Source organism: Lagenorhynchus albirostris, chromosome 8, assembly GCF_949774975.1.
Source record: "Lagenorhynchus albirostris chromosome 8, mLagAlb1.1, whole genome shotgun sequence".
Taxonomy (NCBI): domain Eukaryota; kingdom Metazoa; phylum Chordata; class Mammalia; order Artiodactyla; family Delphinidae; genus Lagenorhynchus; species Lagenorhynchus albirostris.
The window spans coordinates 24041232-24061753 of record NC_083102.1 but is presented as its reverse complement, the minus strand read 5'-3'; the positions used below and the strand labels follow the sequence as shown (position 1 = coordinate 24061753).

Here is a 20522-nt window from a genome sequence, read left to right as displayed (position 1 = left end):
ATGTGGGATCTTCCTGGACCGGGGCACGAACCCGTGTCCCCTGCATCGGCAAGCGGACTCTCAACCACTGTGCCACCAGGGAAGCCCCCAACTTCCTGATTGACAGTTGGCTTGACTTCATCCTGCCATCCCCTCCAAATCAGCCTCCTCACCCTCCCCTTCAAAGGTGATTCTTCCTGCCCTCCCCACGGCCATCTAGGGCACTGCCGTCCTCGCAAACTCTCAGACTCAAGAAGCTAGCACCATCTCTCCTTCCTCCCTTACATTCCCTTCACCAAACCCTGAAAACTCAGGTACCTCCTTAACAGTGCCTCTTGAGTGCTTGCTCCTTCTTCATTGCCATCGCCACAGCGGGGTTCCAGGTTTTCCACCAAGAGCCTACACTGCAACAAGGGCTCCCCAGCAGGACTCCCTGCCACCAGTCCCATTCCCACCCGATATCTTCTCACCCCAAGTTCACTTTCCTAAGATGCTGCCTCCATTCCATCATTCCCTGTTCACAGCTCTTCAGGGCACCTCAGTGCTCTTAGCCTTGTCCCTTCACAATCGACCCCGCTTTTGATATTGTATTAGACCTGGAACCAAAACTAACAAGGTGTGGTCCTTACTAGCTCTGTAACCCCAGGGAAATTGCTCTAACATGTCTAGGCCTTGGTTTCCTTATCTGTAAAATGGGAATAATATCTACTTCATAGAGTGGTGTGAAGATTGAATGACCATATGCCTCTAGATCGAGATCCCCATGTACATTCACTCTTCTCCTTCATTTTCTACCAGTTTTCTGCACAAACCTTTTAACTGTGGCAAACTAGGGAAAATACAATGAAATCCCACTGGGCCTGTTTTCTTATCTATTCCATGAAGTATTTGGATCGAACTAAATTTCTCAGGCTCTTTCCAGGCCTACCATTCTAGTAGACAGTGTATCAAAGTGGTTAAGAGCTCATTTCTGGACTCAGAACTGGGTTCTAATTCGATGTTTATCAGTTAAACTTGTTGTTTGATGTTGGGCAAATGAACCTCTCAAAGTCTGCTTCTTGTGGGTAAAATGGCAATATAGTGTTTATCTCGTGGTATTATTGTATTACATGAGCTGATGATAGTGAAATGCTTAGTAAACAGCCTGGCACCTAGCACACTCTCACTCCATTAGACGTCTCTCCGGATCCAGTTTGAATTCTTAGTAAACCTAACCTGTTGACTGTAGTCTCCCTGTGAATTCTGATGCAACTTTGCACTGTTCATTGGATTTTTAAAAATCACTTCTACTGCCTTTTCCTATAAACTAACCTCAACTCTGTCCTTGTGATCCCTCATCAAGAATGGAACAAATCACTTTATTCTCTCTTCCCACAGGATCTCACCAGGTTTTTCCTAAAAGCCAAAGATCAGCAAACGACCGACTGAACGTTTCTATTTCCACTTGCCTCCCAGGTCGATGGGATGCCACCTACCAAAATCCAAATCCTCCAGGAGAAACTACTACGCTAAACCGAACAGGAACCCCAGAGTCAAGATCCATGAGAATATCTGTTCCACAACTTTTCCTACCCAGTTTAGCAAAACACCTGTTGCGAGTAACAATACATCACAAAAGTCCACCCCCAAGACCCTGGTGTGCCTCTGACTTGTGAGTAGGGGTGTGGATGTGGGTGGCGACTGAGACCTCGGTCACTCCAAGTTCTATCCAGAAGAGGGGAGACCAAATGGTAACCTATTCTTCTATTGATTCTCTGCATCCCCTCCAGAACCACTAGACTTTTCCCAGTGATCCCATGAGGATCCAGCCTTGCCCTGAAGGATTCAGAAACCAGATATGACTAGATGTTCTTTTGGCTTAGAACAAAGGAAGGATTATTAATGGTCATAACAGCTTATGCCTCTATAGCCCACCCTCCCTCCAAAGCTTACCAACCATCCCACCTTACCATTACCTTTGATCCAATCAGTTGGACACAACAGGTACTTTCCCCATCACTGCCTACCTCACTGTTTACAGGGAGCTGAAGTGATTTGCCCATGACTGGGACCTCTGACACAATTCTTCAAGTAGAGTAGACCCTAATGTCTATGGCTCTTTCCATCAAAACAATTTCCAAAATGACTGTCATTCTTGCACTGTCTTCATAACTTTGGCTTTTATTTACCTACCGTCTACCCTATTAATGTCTTTCTTGACATACACTCTTTAGTACATTTATTTTAAAAGGGATATTTTGATCACTATCATAAAATGGAAGACCAGAATCACTTGCCATGAATAGAAAGTGACCATGAAAAGAAATACAATGAAAACAAAGTGAGGTTTCAAATCTTAGTTAGATTTCCCTTCCTTGACCAAGGCTCAGAGACTCCCTTTCCCTCTGTTAAAAAAGTAGATTAGCAACTGTTACAGAGGGGCTAAAGCGTAGGACCAAAACGAAAATTTTCTCTTTGACACAATCAGAATTGAAAGGGAGTGGAAAAGGGAAAATTTTTCTCATTGTTAACCCAATATTATATAAAGCAGCATCCAGACAGTTCCTAAAAGTTTCTCAAATACCAGTGATGCCTGACCCCTATTGCATCATCCCATAATCAGTCCCTGGTTTATAAGTCCACTGAGTAAAGAACCTGAAACCGGAACATGAGAGACATTCTGTTTGGATAGAGGAAAATGATGTCGAGTTTCTGGAAGTATGTTTCTCCTCAAGAATATGAAAGAATTTTGTAAACATTTTAATCCAATTTAAAAAGGTTGCAAACTCTAGAGACCAGGGCATCTCCTTTCCTGCAGAACATTAAGAACAGGCCAAAGATGTGGAGTGGAATATAGTCTTCAGAGATAAGACGTTGGGGGTCATTTAGTGGAGAACCCCTTCCTCAGTTTTCCATAAATACATCTACACACTGAGATGCACGGGCATGCATGTGCCCAGGAACACACACACACACACACACACACACACACACACACACACACAGGTATGCCCTGTTCCCCGAAAGTGGTCATCCATCCTCCACTTGAATGGTGCTCAGCCATGGAGCCTCGGATGACAGCTGCTTCCATTGCTGAGGTCAGTTTTGTTGCTGAAGTGAAGGGCATATTCTCAGCTGTACTGTGAATGCTGTCACCCCACAAAACCTCGCCCATTTCCTTGAGCAGTCTGTCCAGCAGGGTCCCCAGCTTGAAGGGAGAGAAGGCAGGGCGGGGCAGGCTGCACTGGATTACCCTCGGAATTTCATTCTAGAGCTGTGCTGTCCCATAGAACTTTCTGTGCTGATGGAAATGTTCTATAAAATTTACTGTCCAGTACAGTAACCTCGGGCACATGTGACTGCTGGGCATTTGACTTGGGGCTAGTGTGACTGAGGAGCTGAATTATTCATTTTATTTCATTTTAATTGCACTTTAATAGCCATATGTGGTCGGTGGCTATTTACTGAGCCCCACAGCTCTAGAGTATTTGATGATAAAGAGACTTCCTGAAGGACAACTTCTGCACTTGTACCTGTCACAGATGGGAGTAAACAAACATGCCCCCAGTCCCCCCCACCCTGCTTTGCACCATCATCATTCCATCCCCTGCTCTTCAAAAAGGAAAGAATTTGGAGGGATGAGCCCATCCCCCATTCCAAATATCTCCTCTGTCCCGCTTTCCCCCCATAGCCCTCTTTTTCCCTACATCCCAGGGCTTCCCAGGAGGAGCCGTGATTTCTCTGCAGGGAGACAAAATTGAGATGAGTTGGAACTTACAGCCAAGAGGAAGCACGCAAACATGCCCCAGGAGCACATATAAAGGGCTGAGCAGAAGTTAAAAAGGGTCATTTCCACTCTGTGTGCTGTTGTGCAAAAATATATATATACATATGCAATTAAGGAGTTCATGTCTCTCTTTTTTTTTTTGCGGTACGCGGGCCTCTCACTGCTGTGGCCTCTCCCGTTGCGGAGCACAGGCTCCGGACGCGCAGGCTCAGCGGCCATGGCTCATGGGCCCAGCCGCTCCGCGGCATGTGGGATCTTCCCGGACTGGGGCACGAACCCACGTCCCCTGCATCAGCAGGCAGACTCTCAACCACTGCACCACCAGGGAAGCCCCATGTCTCTCTTCTTAGATTAAGAAATTATTATACATTTTCTTAGATGTGGTCATGGTGTTGTGGTTATGTAAGAAAATTTCCCTTATTTTTTGGAGATGCATGCTGGAGGACTCAGGGGTGACGTGCCACGAGGTACTATCAGTGTGTGTGTATGTGTTATATATGCATACATGTGGGTATATGAGCACCCAAACACCAAGATAGATACATATCTACATACATATGTAGATATATATATACATAGATAAATACAAAGATTAGATAGATTGGATAGATAATAGCTAGATACCTAATTATATAGACACATAAATATATTAGATGATAACTAGTTACATAGATAACTAAATTAGATAGATAGATAGATGGCAAACATTTTTTTTTTTTTTTTTTGGCTGTGCTGGGTCTTCATTGCTGCGCGCGGGCTTTCTCTAGTTGCAGCGAGCGGGGGCTACTCTTCGTTGCGGTGTGCAGGCTTCTCATTGCGGTGGCTTCTCTTGCTGCGGAGCACGGGCTCTAGGTGCATGGGCTTCAATAGTTGCGGCGCTCAGGCTCAGTAGTTGTGGCTCGTGGACTCTAGAGCACAGGCTCAGTAGTTGTGGTGCACGGGCTTAGTTACTCCGCGGCACGTGGGAATCTTCCTGGACCAGGGCTCGAACCCGTGTCCCCTGCATTGGCAGGCGGATTCTTAACCACTGCGCCACCAGGGAAGCCCGATGGCAAACTTTATAATTGTTAAATATAGGGGTGGGATTATGAGTGCTCATGAGAAAAACATGATGGACAATAGAACTACTGCTAATTTAAAAGATGTTTTTATCACTGCCAACTGGAAGCGTCTTAAGGCCAGTGTGAGAAGTGGGTGGGCATGGCTTCTGCAATCAGGTGACATATAAGAAGGGCAAGGTCCACAGATGGGGAGGAGACACAGGAAGGAAGAAGGAGCAGTGCTTGGGCAGGCAGTATCAGATCCTTCCCATCCCATCTCCTTTCCACTCTGGACCGCCTCCCTCATCCCAGGCCTCGAAGTGGGGAGCCAGGCCAGAGCGAGACCTGATGGGTACCAAGACTGGCGATGGGGGCAGAGGAAGGAACGGCAAGGATGGCAAAGCAGGAGTGAATCCAGGGAGCTCGGCTGTGGGGGGCAAGTAGCCTGTAGGGATGAAGAGAGGGTGAGCTTGGGCTCGCTGCTGCCACCCCACCCCTCAAAGTCACTGATGGGGAGAGGGGCGGACATCAGTTCTCTACACTGGATATACACACTTGAATCTCCATCCCAGCCCCTTTGCCCGCTCTGACCGTCAATGATAGTATAGACTCGGGGGTACTAGTCTCCCCAACTTTATGGGCCATGCAAAGAATGAGGAAAACTGTATTGAGGTTCCTTTGATGACCCCGACTGGGGATCCATGCCCTCCGGCGGGTCAAGGAGTCAGTTAGCCTTCCCTACACCCTGCAGGAGTGAGGCCTGGCCTGGATTCTCACCCCAGCAGGGCTTGAGACAGGCTTGTGGTGGAGTGTCTCTCAGACATCTGTCTGATGCTGTCCCCCAGAACCGCGGATAGCTGGAGGCAGCCAAGGATGCCAGGGCAGGTAGGACCGCTGTGGACACACTGCCGGGGGGTTGCTGGAAAAAGCAAGAGGAAACCCTCAGCTGCCAGTGATGCCTCCTGTTTAGCACAACTGGGACCCCAGGGCTGCACGACCCCACCCCACCCCCAGGGCTGTATCCTGAACAACTTCAGAGGGAGCCATTCACATGGTAAACTCTGAGGACGGCACTTTCTAGAAACATGTACTGTGAGGGCCCAGCGGAGTCATGCATTCTAGCTCAGGCACCCACTGGGAATGGGACAAGCAGTGATCCCTTCAGTCTTCCTCCTCTTCCTGGATACCTGTGCAGAGATGGTCCCTGGGGAGGCACTTGGTACAGTCAGGTCCTGGGAAGCACCTACAAGGTAAGGGTGGATGCACCAGAGGGAGGAACAGGGGTCTGGGGAGCAGGGAGTGGAGGTGAGAGGCAGGGAGGTTCCAGGAAAGGCAATGACTTCTGGGGGGGGGGGCGGAAATGGATGCTACAGCCCCAAACTGCCCTCCTTCCCAAGGCGGGGTGTTGGGAGACTGGGGAAGAAGGATTAAATCCCAGGGATGGTAAAGTGGGGGCACTGCAGCCCTGAAGAGCAGGGATTGTGTATGTCCAGCATCTAACACAGGGTCTGGTGCATGCGAGGTGCCGAGTAATGTTTGGTGGTTGCATGGATGGATGGAGGGATGGATGGGAAGGAAGGAAGGGAGGAAAGAAGGGTAGGTGAGTGGATGGATGGGCAGAGAAATCACCTGGAAACCGCATTTCCCCCTTGAGCTTCTCTTGTCGGCGCCATTTGGCTCTTCGGTTGGAAAACCAGATCTGAGGAGGGCAGAAACGATGCAGCTGGCTGTGCGCTCCAAGGCCCAGCACCTACTGCTCTCACCACGTGCTCCTGACCTGGACTCGGAGTGCAGACCCTTCCTCAGCCCTGCCGTCCCCACTTCCTGCTCTGGCCTGGGCTCTCCGTCCCCTTCCTCAGTGCTAAGGCGTGGAGCGGGCCATGGAGAGGAAAGCTCAGCAGAAGCGCAACAGGGAGGAGCCTGGCTCCTTCCTGCTCCGAACAAGCCCGTCTCCGCCTCTGGCCGCCTTCTCTACGTCACCGTCACCGGAAGCGGAAGCGGAAGCCTGCCCGGCCCAGACGCGCTGTGCTTGTGGTGTGTGCACGCTGTGTGGCAGAGCTCACTCACCCTCACCGTGTCTTCAGGCAGAGAGGTGGCGGTGGCCAGCTTGCCGCGGGCCGCTGAGTCAGGGTACTGCCCACGCTGGAACTCTGCAGAGATGGAGGCTCACACAGCCAGGGCGCGGGGAGAGGAGCAAGGCCCCACTCCCCGCCCGTGCCAGCCCCGGACTGCCCTACTCCCCGACGCAGGGGCATCCACGGCCTCCAGCTCTCAGCCTCGGCCCGCAGGCCTCAGGGCCGTTGCCTCCGTGGCCCACCGTCCACCCCAGCTCTGGCACCTTTCTCCAGCGCCTCAGCTTGGCCTGGGGAGAAGATCGTCCGATTCCGGTGGCCTGTCCCTGGGTGGGGACCCCGGGGTGCCTCGGAGCCGCTAGGTGGCGTTGGAGGAACTGGAGCCAAAACAGCTGCAAAGGGAGACAGTGGCTGGTGCTGGTCTGTGACGGTGATTCCTCTGGTCGAATGGAGTCCCCACGTCCCTGGTGCTGTAGGCAGGGCACAATGCAGGGTGAGAGCAGAGCCGCACCGCTGGGGCATCCACAGTTCCTCGGGGGTCGCCGCAGGGGCACTGGGTGGGAGGGTTCGCAGCCATGGTGGGAGCATGCTTAGCATGTGGGGGGAGACAGCCGCAAGGATGGGCCAGGCTTGCCTGATCCCACAGCACCTCAAAAGTGCTCTGAGTCCTGTCTCCTCGGCAGGTCCTGTGAACTTAGAGACCTAGGGAGCTGCGCTCTGTTCCAGGACCTGCCAACAACTAGCTGGTGACCTTGGGTAAGTTACTTCCCTTCCTCTGAGCCTCCATTTTCTCCTGCTAGGAGAGAATAAGACCCCCTGTGAGGCCCACGTTATTGTCTTGTTGTGAGGGTGATCCAAGAAAGAACAAGAAAGGAATCTGAGGACTGTAGAATGCTTAGGTTTGGCTCTGAACATTCCTGGAGGCAGCTCCAAGACCCACCTGGCAACCTGAGCTGTGCCCCGGGGAATCTCTGGTCCTCCTGTATCGCCCGCAGGACTCGGTTGATGGAGGAGACCTGAGGATGTGGGGTGATGAGTGGGGAAACGGTGCCCAGCCCAGGTTGCATCCTGAGGATGTTTCCCCAGTATCCTTTCTCTCCTCTGTCCCGGCCCACACATCGTTCCCAAGGGCAGCCTCCTTTCAGCCCCACGCTTTCTTCTTCTCACCTGTCTCACCACCACCGCTTTTCAGAAGAGAAACTTTTGGGTCAGAAGAGAGCCCAGAAGCCCCACCCCCCAGCCTGGGAGGCCCCACTGCCAAGTAAGAAGGGATCTTCTTCTCCCTCCCCAGACAACCAGTCTGGCAGCCGCAGTTCCGGTTCTGGGGAGGGGAGGGCACTTACACTGGGGGTCTTGTCCTGGGTGCAAAGCCCTTCAGCGCAGAGCTGGCGTTGGATCTCCCAGGCGAAGAGGGCTGGGCACTCACCCTTCAGCTGGGCGATTCGAGCCACCACAGGTGGTGTGGCCAGGCGTGGCTTGCTTCCCCCAGTCCCCTTGGGCTCCAAGATACCTGTGCGGTAGTACCGCCCTAGGATCTTGCTCACACAGCCATTAGATACCTGGGTCAGGTGAGAAGCAGGGACAGGTGAGGCATGATGGGCAGAGGGTGAGTGTCCCTGGGACAGAAGGAAGCTACAAGGCAAAGTGAGACTGACTGAATCAGGCCCCAGAGTCGAGTCTAGCCTCACCTTTGGAACCCTGAAGCTCCCTATCCCAGCCCTCAAGGAGGCAGCCCAAGCCCCAAAGGTCCTCTGAGTCTGCAACAGCCCCAGACTTGCCTTAAAGGGGCCGCTTCTCCCTGCTTCTTGTGCACATCACTGGATGAAGGTCCCAGCACACTACCTTAAGGCTCCGTGAGATGTCACAGGGCCGCATCCCGCTGACGGCCAGCTGCACGATCTGCTGCCGGGTGTCCAGGGGCAGAGGCCGGCCATTCACAAAGAGCCCCCCCAGCTGATTCACACTGCTGATCCCTGGGCAGGAGAAGGAGGCATCGTACCTGAAGTCTCCCCTCTCCCCAGTCCACCTGCAGCGTGGAGGACCCTCCTGGGAGAGGGCTACTCAGGCCCCGCTAGCCTGGCTTCCCACCACAGAGAAAATCCTCTCTCCAGGGGACTGCTCCCCTTCTGCTCCCAGGGTCCCCCAGACATGCCACTTTCTTTGGGAGCTGCCTCATGTGTGAGTCTTTGCTCCTTGGCCACATGCACTGGCCCTCATTGTCTAAGGGAAGCAGGGTGGAGAGGGGAGGGAGTGACTGGGAGGGGCGCCCCCAGAACGCTGGCTGAGGGCACATGAACCCACGTGGATGGAAGCGGAGCCCAGAGCCATTCCCGCCCTCCTATGCTACCCTGTTCTTCCCGCTTCTCCTGGGCATCTTACCGTCCTGCAGCATGCTCCAGGCTGGGCCTCCTCACAGAAGGGCAGGAGCTGGGAAGACTGGGGAGCGGAGTTCCTCCTGGGAGCTCCTTTTTTGTTCTTGAGGCTGGACCTGCCATAATCGAGGGTTCCTTGGGCAGAATCCCTTGCTTAGAATGGCCTTGGGGTGTTTTGTGATAGAGGATAAGGTTTCTAAAGTTTGCCAGTAGACTGGCTACGAAAATTCAATTTCTCTTTACTAAACCTTTGAATTAAAACATCACAGAGCCAGCAGAGGACCGGATCTTTCTGGATGTCCTGATAAGGGCCTGGGAGGGCGGGAGGGCTTTCTTTCTCACATGTTCCATACAAGAGGTCAGGGAAAAATGGATGATGCTTTCCCTTTTCCAAACAGACCACTGACCCCTCAAAAGCCTTATCAGCCACCAGGTGATACACTTGGGACCAAGTCCTGCCTCCTAAGCTCAGGATGCTATGCCCAGCCAGAGAGGGCACCAGGGACCAAAGATCTCCATATCCCTGGTCTGAGGTGGGGACCAGGTTCAAGGCTTTGCCTTTACTCTCATGCAGGTCCTGATGTTATGTTCTCCAAACCACCAGCCAGAAAGCTTCCTTCAGAGCACCTCATGGGAGGGTCTTGCTCTGGTTTTTGATACTCTCCAAGAAGGTCTGGGGAAACACCAGGGCTCAGCTCTACCCCCTGGCATTGAGGCTTGGGTCCCACCCCCTGGAAGTAGAGATGAACAAGCCTGAAGTCCTGGTTTCTCCCAGAAGACACCTCTCTTGACAGCTTCTAAGCCGCTGGGGTTGCTGCTCCCTGTTAACTCTGGAGAGGTCTAGATCTCCTACTTTCAGAGGCCAAGTCTCTGGGACCAGACACTCATTCTTGCAACTACTGTTTACTGAAGACATGTCAAAGGGAGAGAGGGAGAAGCAGGAGAGAGCTGTCTCTGATCTGTATAGAAGCCAGTGCGAGCACGAGAGAGTCTCTTGGTAGCCCAGGACACAGGTCGTGGGCCACCATGTCCGTCTTGCTTTTATCTGCTAGTAATGGGAGTTGAAGCCTCCTCCTTTCATGCCTGGACCCCTGGCAGGGCTGGAGGTCCCCCCAGAGAATAGCTTATGCATAGAACTTTCCTGTAATAACCATGCCATCTTGGCTCAGTTAACTAATCTGCAATTATTTACTGAATAAGGTATTAATCATGAGCACATAGCTGGTTGTTCAAGATGAAGGGAGTAAAAAGAACAGGGATAAGGTTTTCGCCCTCCAAGAGATTACAGTGCAAGCAGGGAGGGGGGACGAGCCCGAAGGAAACAACAATGAACTCACAAAGACTATGGCAGCCAGAGCGACTTGATAAATTTCAGGAGATAAATCAGCTTTTACTCACTCCTCTCTAGATGGTTAGAGACACATTCCCCTGCATGCTCTCATCTTTCCAGAAAGTCAGGAAGGAAGGCAGAGGTTTCTCCAAAAAGAAAACTGAGGCAGAGATTGGGGCCCCCACAAATCAGGGGCCACCCAGGGAGTAAAGCTCAAGGAGGTTTAGAAGCCAGTCCCTCCTCAGAAGCTGCAGTTTCCAGCTTCTAATCCTGAGGCTCTCTTTCTCTGCCTCCACCCCTGCTGCCTCCAAAGCAATAGAGAGAGGAAAGTCAATCTGGGGATGTAAAGGCTATGCCGGGATAGCGGAGGCAGGCGGAAGCTCAGAAAATCAGCCGAACCCTGAATCCTTGATAGGACTGTGTCCCCCCTGAGTGATCAGAGCTCAGAGGAGCTGTGGGGTCTCAGGTTCAACATCCAAACCTAAATCATCTCCAAACCTAAAATCACCCCAACTCAAAACAGAAAGCCGTCCCCGGTCACCACACCACACATTTCCAACGTTCATATTAACTTGTCTGATGAAAGAACTGGTCCTCACAAGATGGGAGAGCAGGAGAGGGGGCTGAGGGGGCAGGAGGGTGGTGGCTGCAAAGACAAAGGACGAGAGAGGTTGGCTTGGCCACACAAAGACATGGAACCAGCATGAGAGGCGGAGCAGACAATGAGCCTGCAGTGAGCTACCTGTTTGGTGGGGGGGGTCTCAGTCTCCTGGCCTGGGCTCCTGAGACCCCTGCAGGCTCCAGGGATGGTGGTGGTCTGGTCCTGCTAACAGCCTCCACTCTGCTCCTGCTTCAGTCCTGCCAGGGGGTCCAGAGCCACAGAAAGCCCGTGCTCAGGAGCAGAGGGCAGCCTTCTGGGAGCAGCCAGTGATGTCACAGGCCATGAGCAGAGGAGAGAGGAGGAGGGAGGTGTGCATGGGGCTGACTGACACCGGCCCTGAGTCAGGGCAAACCACAGCCAGTGACCCACTGTGTCCTTCCACCGGAAGTCCTCAGAGCCTACCTTGCGCCTACCTGCCACCCTGAAGCAGGTACAGAGCCAGTCTCATGCAGGCCCCCTGACTCCTGAGCACACCCACTCTGGGGCCAGTACTCCTGAAGGGAATGGGGAATAAGGAGGATGGGGAATTTCAGACTGTGTCCGCAAGGCTTTGAATGCACGGAAGCCCAAACATGAATTCCAGAACTACAGACACAGCTTCCCAGCCAGAACGCACTTCTGGGTTCCAGGTCAACTCCTGGGTCCTATGTGTATTGCTATAAAAGGTCCATGGGTATATAGACCAACACCTAAATACCGGCCAAGTTGGCTCATGGATCTCTGAGAGAATGCGGTGTGCATAGAGAGAGTATCACATAGCACCAGTTCATCCCAAGAGTGTCCTCACCAATCCTTCAATTGGCTCCTTGACTGAGGTGACGCCCAGGATGAGTTCTTGCCTGGAAACTGGGGGACCCTGGACTTTAGAACACTGGCAACAGGAGCGATGGAGGGAATGAGCCTCTGAAGGCAGTTAGGTTGCAGGTGGGGTGTTTATCCATTTCTCGATTTATCAGGCTTCATTCTACGCGGGATTTGGTGCTTTTAGACTCTGAGCTATGAATGACACTCCTGTTCCCGCAGAGAATACCACAGGTTATCTGCATTGTTGTTCAGGTGGGGGGGCCAGTAGCTGGAAGGGAAACGAAGCCCCCAGCGCATGGAAGCTTTGTTGCCACCATGGTCTCGGGCAGACCCCTTGTGAAGGAGCCGGCATGGAAAGCTCTTTGGGTCCATCGCATACCTTGGAGTCCGTGAAACCCTCTCAGAAGTCAGGCTGAAAGTAAGCAGGGTGTGGTGCTCTAACACTAGACCCAGAGCAGGGAAGAATAGGTTTCAGTGGTAAATGCTTTGGTTTGGGGGGCAGGGGTGTTGATGTTGTATGTTCAGCTTGATCCTAGGATTGGGAACTCTTATTCTCAAAGCAGGGCCAAATATATCACAGAAGTGGGTTTTCTACCTTACCCTGCCATGTACTGCCCTTCTCTTCCAACCTCCTCCAGCATCCTCAGACTAGCCTGGAGCCCTCGGGGACAGGGGAGACTGCAGCAGGCGGTTTCAGCACCAGGGGCAGGACAGCACACGCTCTGGTGGCTGTAGAGGCCGTTCACTCCCAGGGCAGCTGGGACTGCTGGTCCCTGGACTCTGCCATGCCTGGGTGAGAGGAGTTCCCAAGGAAGGCATGTGGTAGCTCTAATCTTACTCCTCCTTTCCTGCCTCATCGCTTCCTCTTGATTTGCCCCTGCATCTGGGGGCCGAAGGCTCCACGTCCAGACCCACTATTCCCATAGACAGCTGTGTGAGGGTGGAGATAGGGGTGTCAGGGGGAGAAGGGACAAGACCTGGCAGATGGTGGCGGCAGCGATTTCCCCCATAAACTACCTTCTCCCCCCACCTTTACAACACACTCTTGGGTCTGAACAAACAGAGGCTTTCGACCCAGAGGTGATGGGGGGAGGGAAAAGAGAGGAAGGGCTGTGGCAGGGGGGCCTCGCCAGCCCAGAGGCTCAGCCACTCAGCCCTCTGCCCAATGCACCAGACTGTTTGAGAAGCAAATATCTGCCTTCACTGTCTGGCTCTCTCAACCTACACACACCCCCCAACCCCGGGCTTGGGGCTAATTGTCCCTCATTCACTGGGCCCAGGCCCCAGGCTGCCGCCAGCCCCTGCCATCTGCTGTCAATTATACATTAACTCAGAGGTCTTGCCACCCGCCAGCCAGCCTGTGCGCCCCTCTCCAGTCCGCCCACGGCCATTCCTGCTTGTCCTTCGCCCTGTTGTAGAGCCCTGACAGCTGGCTGCTTCTGCCCTTGGGAGCCCCTGGTGTAAAGCCCTGTAGCTATGGGAAAAGATCTGTCCTCGGGAGAGGCCGCTGGAGTTCCCCTGCCCTTTTCAAGGGGCCAGCAGACAAGACAAGCCCGTGCGTAAAGCTGGAGAGGGCAGGGCGCAGCCGGAACAGAGACCGACGGCTTCCCTCTGACACCTCACCCCGGCCTTTGGGCACTCATTGGGGGTGGAAACGCCAGTTCCAGGCTGTTTCCGCCCCTCCCTGTGGCACCTCCCTGTAGGCTGTGGGGTTCTGGCTCCCATCTTCCCTCTCTCCAGCGAGCCCCATCTCCTGCCAGCCCTCAGCTTTCCAGAGCGCACTGGCCACCTCGCCTAAACCACTCGCTGGCAGCACGTGCCTCCGAGTTTAAAGTCGTAGTAGTTTCCTGGCTACAAAAATGTGGGGTATCTTCAAGTTCCTTGGATATTCCTAAGCTTGGTGCTAAATCTGCAACTGCCCACACCGCCAACCCTACTCTCCCAGCCCACACCCCGCTATGACACTTGCAAATCCCAGTGCTTTTCCGCTCAGCGTCTGAGACGCTGGCTACTCAGCTCCCTCCCTCTGAATGTGCCACAGAGAGAGTGAAGAGCACTTCCTCCTAACTGGGGACACAGAAAATGCCCCCCTCTTGCCTCTTTTTCAACACGGGCCTCTAACCTCTGAGCTCAACCCTCCCCTTGTTTCACCTAGAACCAGGCTTTGCCGGGTGGGGTGGGGAGTCTTTATTCCCCTAGACAACCCCCAGCAGAGCTGGGGAGTTCAGGGGTTAGAGCCAAGGGCTCCAGGAGGCCAGGTGAGGAAGAGCCCAGCCCAAAGCTGCCAGGTCTGGCACTGTGCGCCTCAGACCTCAGTGGCCCATCACTTGTGGAGAGTGCGTCCTTGGGTCCAAATGCACATCAGACCTGCCCAAGGGGAAGGGGCTGCATCCTGACTGGGGTTTTCAGACCCGCCTGGTGACCCAAAGTTCCATTTATTCCTTAGGGACAGCTAGCTCTGTGCTCTGCAAATCTTCTCCACTCCATCCTGCCCAACTTTGCATGACGTGGAAGATCTGGGGAGGAAGATAGCATTCCATTTTTTAAATACATTTTATTTTAATAGGCTTTATATTTTAGGACAGTCTTAGATTTACAGAGAAATTTCAAAGATAATACAGAGAGTTCCCATACACCCTATACCCAGTTTCCCCTATTATGAACATCTTACACTAGTATTTGTTATAATTAATGAACCAAGATGGATATGCTATTAATAACGAAAGTCCATACCTTATTCAGATTTCCTCAGCTTTTCCCTAACGTCCTCTTTCTGTTCCAGACTCCATCCAGGACGCTACATTTAGTCACCAGGTATTCTGAGGCTCCTCTTGGCTGTGACAGTTTCTCAGATTTTTCTTGTTTTTGATAACGTATAAAATTTTGAGGAGTTGTAGAACATCCCTTAGTTTGGATTTGTCTGATGTTTTTCTCATGATCAGACTGGGCTTATGGGTTTTGAAGAAGAAGACCGAAAAAGGTAAAGTGCGGTCCTCGTCATGTCACATCACACGTCAACGTGACTTACCTCTGTTGATGCTGACCTTGATCATCCGGTTGAGGTAGCGTTTATTGGGTTTCCCCACCGAAGTTAATCTTTTCCCCTCTTTTCCATACGGTACTTTTCTGAAGGAAGTCCTATGTACAACTCACACTTAAGGCGTGGGGAGTTACGCTTCACCTGCTTGAGAGTGAAGTATCTACATTGATTTTGGATTTCTTCTGCTTAGGAGACTTTTTACTTCTCTCACACTTATTTGTTCAGTAATGTATGTCTGTCAATATGGACTACAGATACTTATTTTATTCTTTGGAATATTATTACCCAATATGCTACATTTTTTGTTGCTCAAATCGTTCTAGCTTTGGCCATTGGGAGCTCTTTCAGTTGCCTCCTTTGTCCCTTTGACATACCCCCATTTTCATGGGGCTCAGTTTTTGTTTTGTGTGTGTCTGTGTGTGTTGAGTATCTCCTTATTTATCTTGTATATTTCCTGCCCCAGGCCTAGAATCAGCTGTTTCTCCAAGGAGCTCTGGTACCTTTTGTTGGAGAATGGTATGAGAAACAAAGACCTGGGCACTAGGCATGCTTGCAGCGACTGGGGTGTCAGTGCTTCTGGGTTCTTTCAGCTGACAGAGCAAAGAAATATACATGAGTGTACTAATCCATGTATATAGACATATCTATAAATAGTTCCATATGTAACCATTTGTATCGATATTAAACTAAACATGAGTTCATACTGATGTCTCCAACTCCAGTCCATTATCACATGGATCATTCTGGTTTCCTCCCTTGCTTACCTGTGAAGTCTGTACAATACATAAGTACAATTTATTTTACCTTTAGTCTTACAGACTCCACTCATTTCCAAAGTTACTTAAATCAAGTAACTTGATTTTCCCCACTCCCGTCCCTGAAGCTGTTTCATACATTTGTAATACACTTAGATTATTTAGTCATATTCTGCAATTCATTTTAGGATTCCCTGACCTCTAGGTAGTTTTTTAAAATTTGTATACATTAAGTTTCATTCTCTGTGCTGTAAAGTTCTATAAGTTTTGATAAATGCATAAGGTTGTGTATCCACAAGTACAGTATTACACAGAGTAATTTCACCACCTTAAGAGATCTGTAGTGCCTCACCTATTCAACCCCGCTCCCTGCCCGCAAGCCCCTGGCAACCACTGATCTTTTTACCATCACTATAGTTTTGCCTTTTCCAGAATGTTATGTAATGGAATCATACGATAGGTAGCCTTTTCAGACTGGCTTTTTTCACTTAGTAATTTGCACTTAAGATTCCTTCATGTCTTTTCATGGCTTGACAGTTCATTTCTTTTTAGCGCTGAGTAATATTCCACTGTATGGATGAACCACAGTTTATTTAGGCATTCACCTACTGTGGACATAAGTTTTCAACTCCTTTGGGTAAATAGCAAGGAGTACACTTGCTGAATCACATGGTAAGGGTATGTTTAGTTTTGTAAAAAAACTACTAAACTGTCTCCCAAAGTGGCTGTACCATTTTGCACACCCATCAGCAATGAATGAGAGTTCCTGTTGCTTCACAAACCCATTAGCATTTGGTGTTGTCAATGTTTTGGATTTTGGCCATTCTAATAGGTGTCTAGTGGGGTATATCATTGTCATCTTAACTTGCATTTCCTTAATGACACAATGTGGATAATCTTGCCATATGCTTATTTGCCATCTGTATATCTTCTTTGGTAAGATGTCCAGTTAAGGGCTTTGATCCATTTTTTTCATCAGGTGTTTATTTTCTTATTGTTAAGTTTTAAGAGTTCTTTGTATATTTTGGATAATATTCCTTTATCAGATATGTTTTTTGCAAATGTTTTCTCCCAGTCTGTGGCTTACCTTCTAATTCTATTCACATTGTCTTTCAAAGAGCAGAAGTTTGTTTTTTGTGTGTGTGTGGTACGTGGGCCTCTCACTGTTGTGGCCTCTCCCGTTGCGGAGCACAGTCTCCGGACACGAGCAGAAGTTTTTAATTGTAATAAAGTCCAGCTTATCAATTATTTCTTTCATGGACCATGTCTTAGGTGTTGTATCTAAAAAGGCGTCACCATACCCATAGACTTTATTTTTTTAGAGCAGTTTTAGGTTCACAGCAAAATTAAGAGGAAGGTACAGAGATTTCCCATCTACCCTCTGTCCCCCCACACGCACAGCCTCTCCCATATTCAATATCTCCAGTTTGTTACAATTGACGAACCTAAGGTGTAAATTCTGTAGATGTTCTTTATGAAGCTGAGGAAGTTCCCCTCTATTCCCGGTCTGATGAGAGTTTTATCATGAGTGGGTATTGGATTTTGTTCAATGCCTTTTCTCCACCGATTGATATGGTTTTGTTTTCTTCTTTAGCCTGTTGATGTGATGGATTGTATTCATTGATTTTTAAATGTCGAACCAGCTTTGCATACCTGGAATAAACTCACTTGATCATGATGTATGATTCTTTTTAGACATTGTTGGGTACAATTTACTAATATTTTGCTGAGCATTTTTTTTCATCTATGTTCATGAAACATACTGGTGTTCGGTTTTCCTTTCTTATGATGTCTTTAACACTTTTGATATTAGGGTAATTAATATTGGTCTCATAAAATGAGTTAAGAAGTGTTCTCTCAGAGATCCAGCTTTGAGACTGAGGACAGGGTTTATCATGCACATGTACAGAACGCTCACTATAAGTATCACACTATAATTGTTGTTACTACTATTACTAATACTATTATGTGCCAACAGGTGACGCTGTTATCTATTGACTGAGTTCACCCGTTCCAGCCTAGGACCTTCCCAGCCCCACCCTTGCTGCCTTAATTCTGCACTCCTGTCATTTCAGTCTCTCTGCTCTTCAGTTTACCCCTTGATCTCTGGGCTCATTAAGCCTACTATATGAAATTCCTTCTCTGACCTAGAGTCACCTTATCTGGAGATAGTGGGGTGGCTATCTTTCTGCTGCCTTTGAAATATCCACAAACTTCTGCACTTTTGAAAGGGAAGGGGAGGAGGAACATGAGTCATTGATGATCCCAGGTCTTTGCCTCTATGCTTTTTGAAGGTTGTGGGATCTTGGTCTTGGTCTCACTATAGAGTGAGAGGGGACTGAACTGTTTTAATGTGATCTAGTCATCACTGAAACTATGTCTGTAATAGGTCCTACCTAGGAAAGCTCAGTGCTCCAGCTTGGGTAACTTTCCGCTGCTTAGCAAGACCCAAAGGCAATGGGGAAGAGAGCTCCCTCCCCAAGGATAAGGATCTTACCTCGGTCCCAGGAATCCAGAGCTCGTCATCTTTACTGTGTCCACAAAGGCCCCCAAAGCAACATCTGCTCAGCCCAACAGAAGTCACTCTACTACCCAGAGGACAAGCTGTGTAAAGACAGGTAATTATAAATCAAGTCTCATTACTGTCTCTGGCTTGGCACCATCAGCACAGTAACCAGGCTTTGAATGGTCCACGTCCCAGGTTTCGTCATCAGCCCACCTGGCATCCCTTTCACCACCAACCCTCAGCTTACCTAATTTCTCTTTACTATAGTCCTCAGGTCCACTTCTTGTTCGCTCTTACGCTCTCAAATCTCCACTACGTGAAATCAATTATTTTAACCTTCCCTAGACGGCTCCACATTTCTCTCTCTCTCTCTCTTTCTCTCTCTGTCTCTGTCTCTCTTTTGTGGAAGAAAGTGCAGCAGCAGTGATGTTTCATGGAAGCTTCTGTTTACTCTCTGATTCTCTTTTCTTCTCCCACTATTCAACATTTAGATGGTTCACCAAAGCCCTCACTTTCTCCACCCACTATGCCGGTTTCTCTTGTCTCTTGGTACTTTGAGTTCTTTCTCTTAGTTTTCTTTCTGTTTCTCATAATATATAATAGTAATTATCCCAGTCAAGCTGTATTTGGAGAGACGCTGGCTAGAGCTGCTTGACCTCAGCCACGGGGGATCAGCTACTTGGGAGCCTGCCTGGGAGAGCCAGGTGGCCCTGCAGGGTCTGCACGTGGGCTCCCCCTGCAGCCTGCCCAGTGCTCTGCATTTCGTAGGGACACTGAGTTTGATAGTAATTGTTCATAACCCAGGCTTCCTTCATCGCCTCTCCCCTGAGAGTCCGAGCACTGTGAATGGCAGGGGAGTCAGCATCAGGTCAGAAGGGGAAAAAGAGATGCAGACTTGGGAAAGACTTGGCACATGCCAGCGCTCTGAAACACCAGTTCTCCTTTAAATCCCGTATCGTCCAATAGCCGCTCTCCACACCATGAGTCTGACTTCCTCCAGGGATGGAATTGAAAACACATGCTCTGGAACCCAACAGAATAAAATCCTTTGGGTGTTATTAGCCTTGTTAAGGAAGCTGGGTTTGAGAATAGAATTCTCTTTTTTCAGGAGAAAAGAAGGAATTTATTTTAAACCAACCAGTAAAAATATCAGTCAAACTATCTAACGTAATTGCCCAAAGATACCAATCTTAGTAACTCAGAAAAAAATGATTCTGTTGGATCAGTAATAAAGAATGCTGATTTTACCTCTGGTATTTTCTTTTCTTTTTACATTGTGGGAAAATATACACCACATAAAACTTACCATTCTAGCCATTTTTAAGCGTAAAATTCAGTGGCATCAAGTACATTCACAGTGTTGTATATCCATCCTTACTATCCATTTCCAGAATTTTTCATCATCGCAAATTCTGTACCCATTAAACAATAACTCCCCTTTCCGCACTCCCCCTAACACTTGGACCTTTATGCTACTTTCTGTCTCTATTAATTTGCCTAGTCTAGGTACCACATGAGTGGAATCATGTAATATTTGTTCTTTCGTGTCTGGCTTATTTCACTTAGAACGATGTCTTTGAAAAGGAAGTTCTTATGCATGCTTCCCTTCTCTTTATCACCCTGATCTCAAAAAATTAAAGCTCTTTTTGAAACTATTGGTGGAGCCTTGAGTAAGAACGGAGCTGTCAGTCTATGAGCCCTGGGCAGTAATGGAGATGTCAGTCTATGAAGATGAAGGGTAGAAGCAAAGCAAGTCTGTAAAGAGCAGACTCCCCTGGAGTTCCAAGTTCACATATCTTGAGTACTGGGAGAGCCCCAGTTGAGAGTGAAGACAAGGCAAGAGAATTTCATCAGCCAGTCCACAGAGACACCAAGCAATTGAAATAGGAAAACGACAGCTTGTCTCTCTCTTCCAGATGCTGGGGTTTCTCTGTACTGGAGGGTGAATCCCCTGAGCTCTGGTCTGCTTGAAAAGGCGACAAGAAGGTAGGGTCAAAATAGAGTAGTTAAAATGCCCAAGTGGGACTTCCCTGGTGGCGCAGTGGTTAAGAATCCGCCTGCCAATGCAGGGGACATGGGTTTGATCCCTGGTCCAGGAAGATCCCACATGCTGCGGAGCAACTAAGCCCGTGCGCCACAACTACTGACCCTGCGCTCTAGAGCCCAGGAGCCACAACTACTGAGCCCGCGTGCCACA

The 20522-nt window shown here is 49.7% G+C and overlaps 1 protein-coding gene across 1 annotated transcript; it reads right to left on the bottom strand.

Annotated features, from left to right (window-relative positions):
- Nucleotides 1-5042: 5042 nt before the first annotated feature.
- Nucleotides 5043-18345, bottom strand: PAX4 (paired box 4). The gene is made up of 11 exons (XM_060157571.1): nucleotides 18317-18345; nucleotides 15053-15162; nucleotides 8700-8830; nucleotides 8201-8416; nucleotides 7798-7873; nucleotides 7124-7249; nucleotides 6853-6935; nucleotides 6415-6484; nucleotides 5973-6028; nucleotides 5563-5704; nucleotides 5043-5230 (listed from the first exon to the last, which is right to left on the bottom strand). Exons 1-11 carry the CDS (start codon nucleotides 18343-18345, stop codon nucleotides 5043-5045), a joined length of 1227 nt encoding a protein of 408 aa, XP_060013554.1.
- Nucleotides 18346-20522: the final 2177 nt, after the last annotated feature.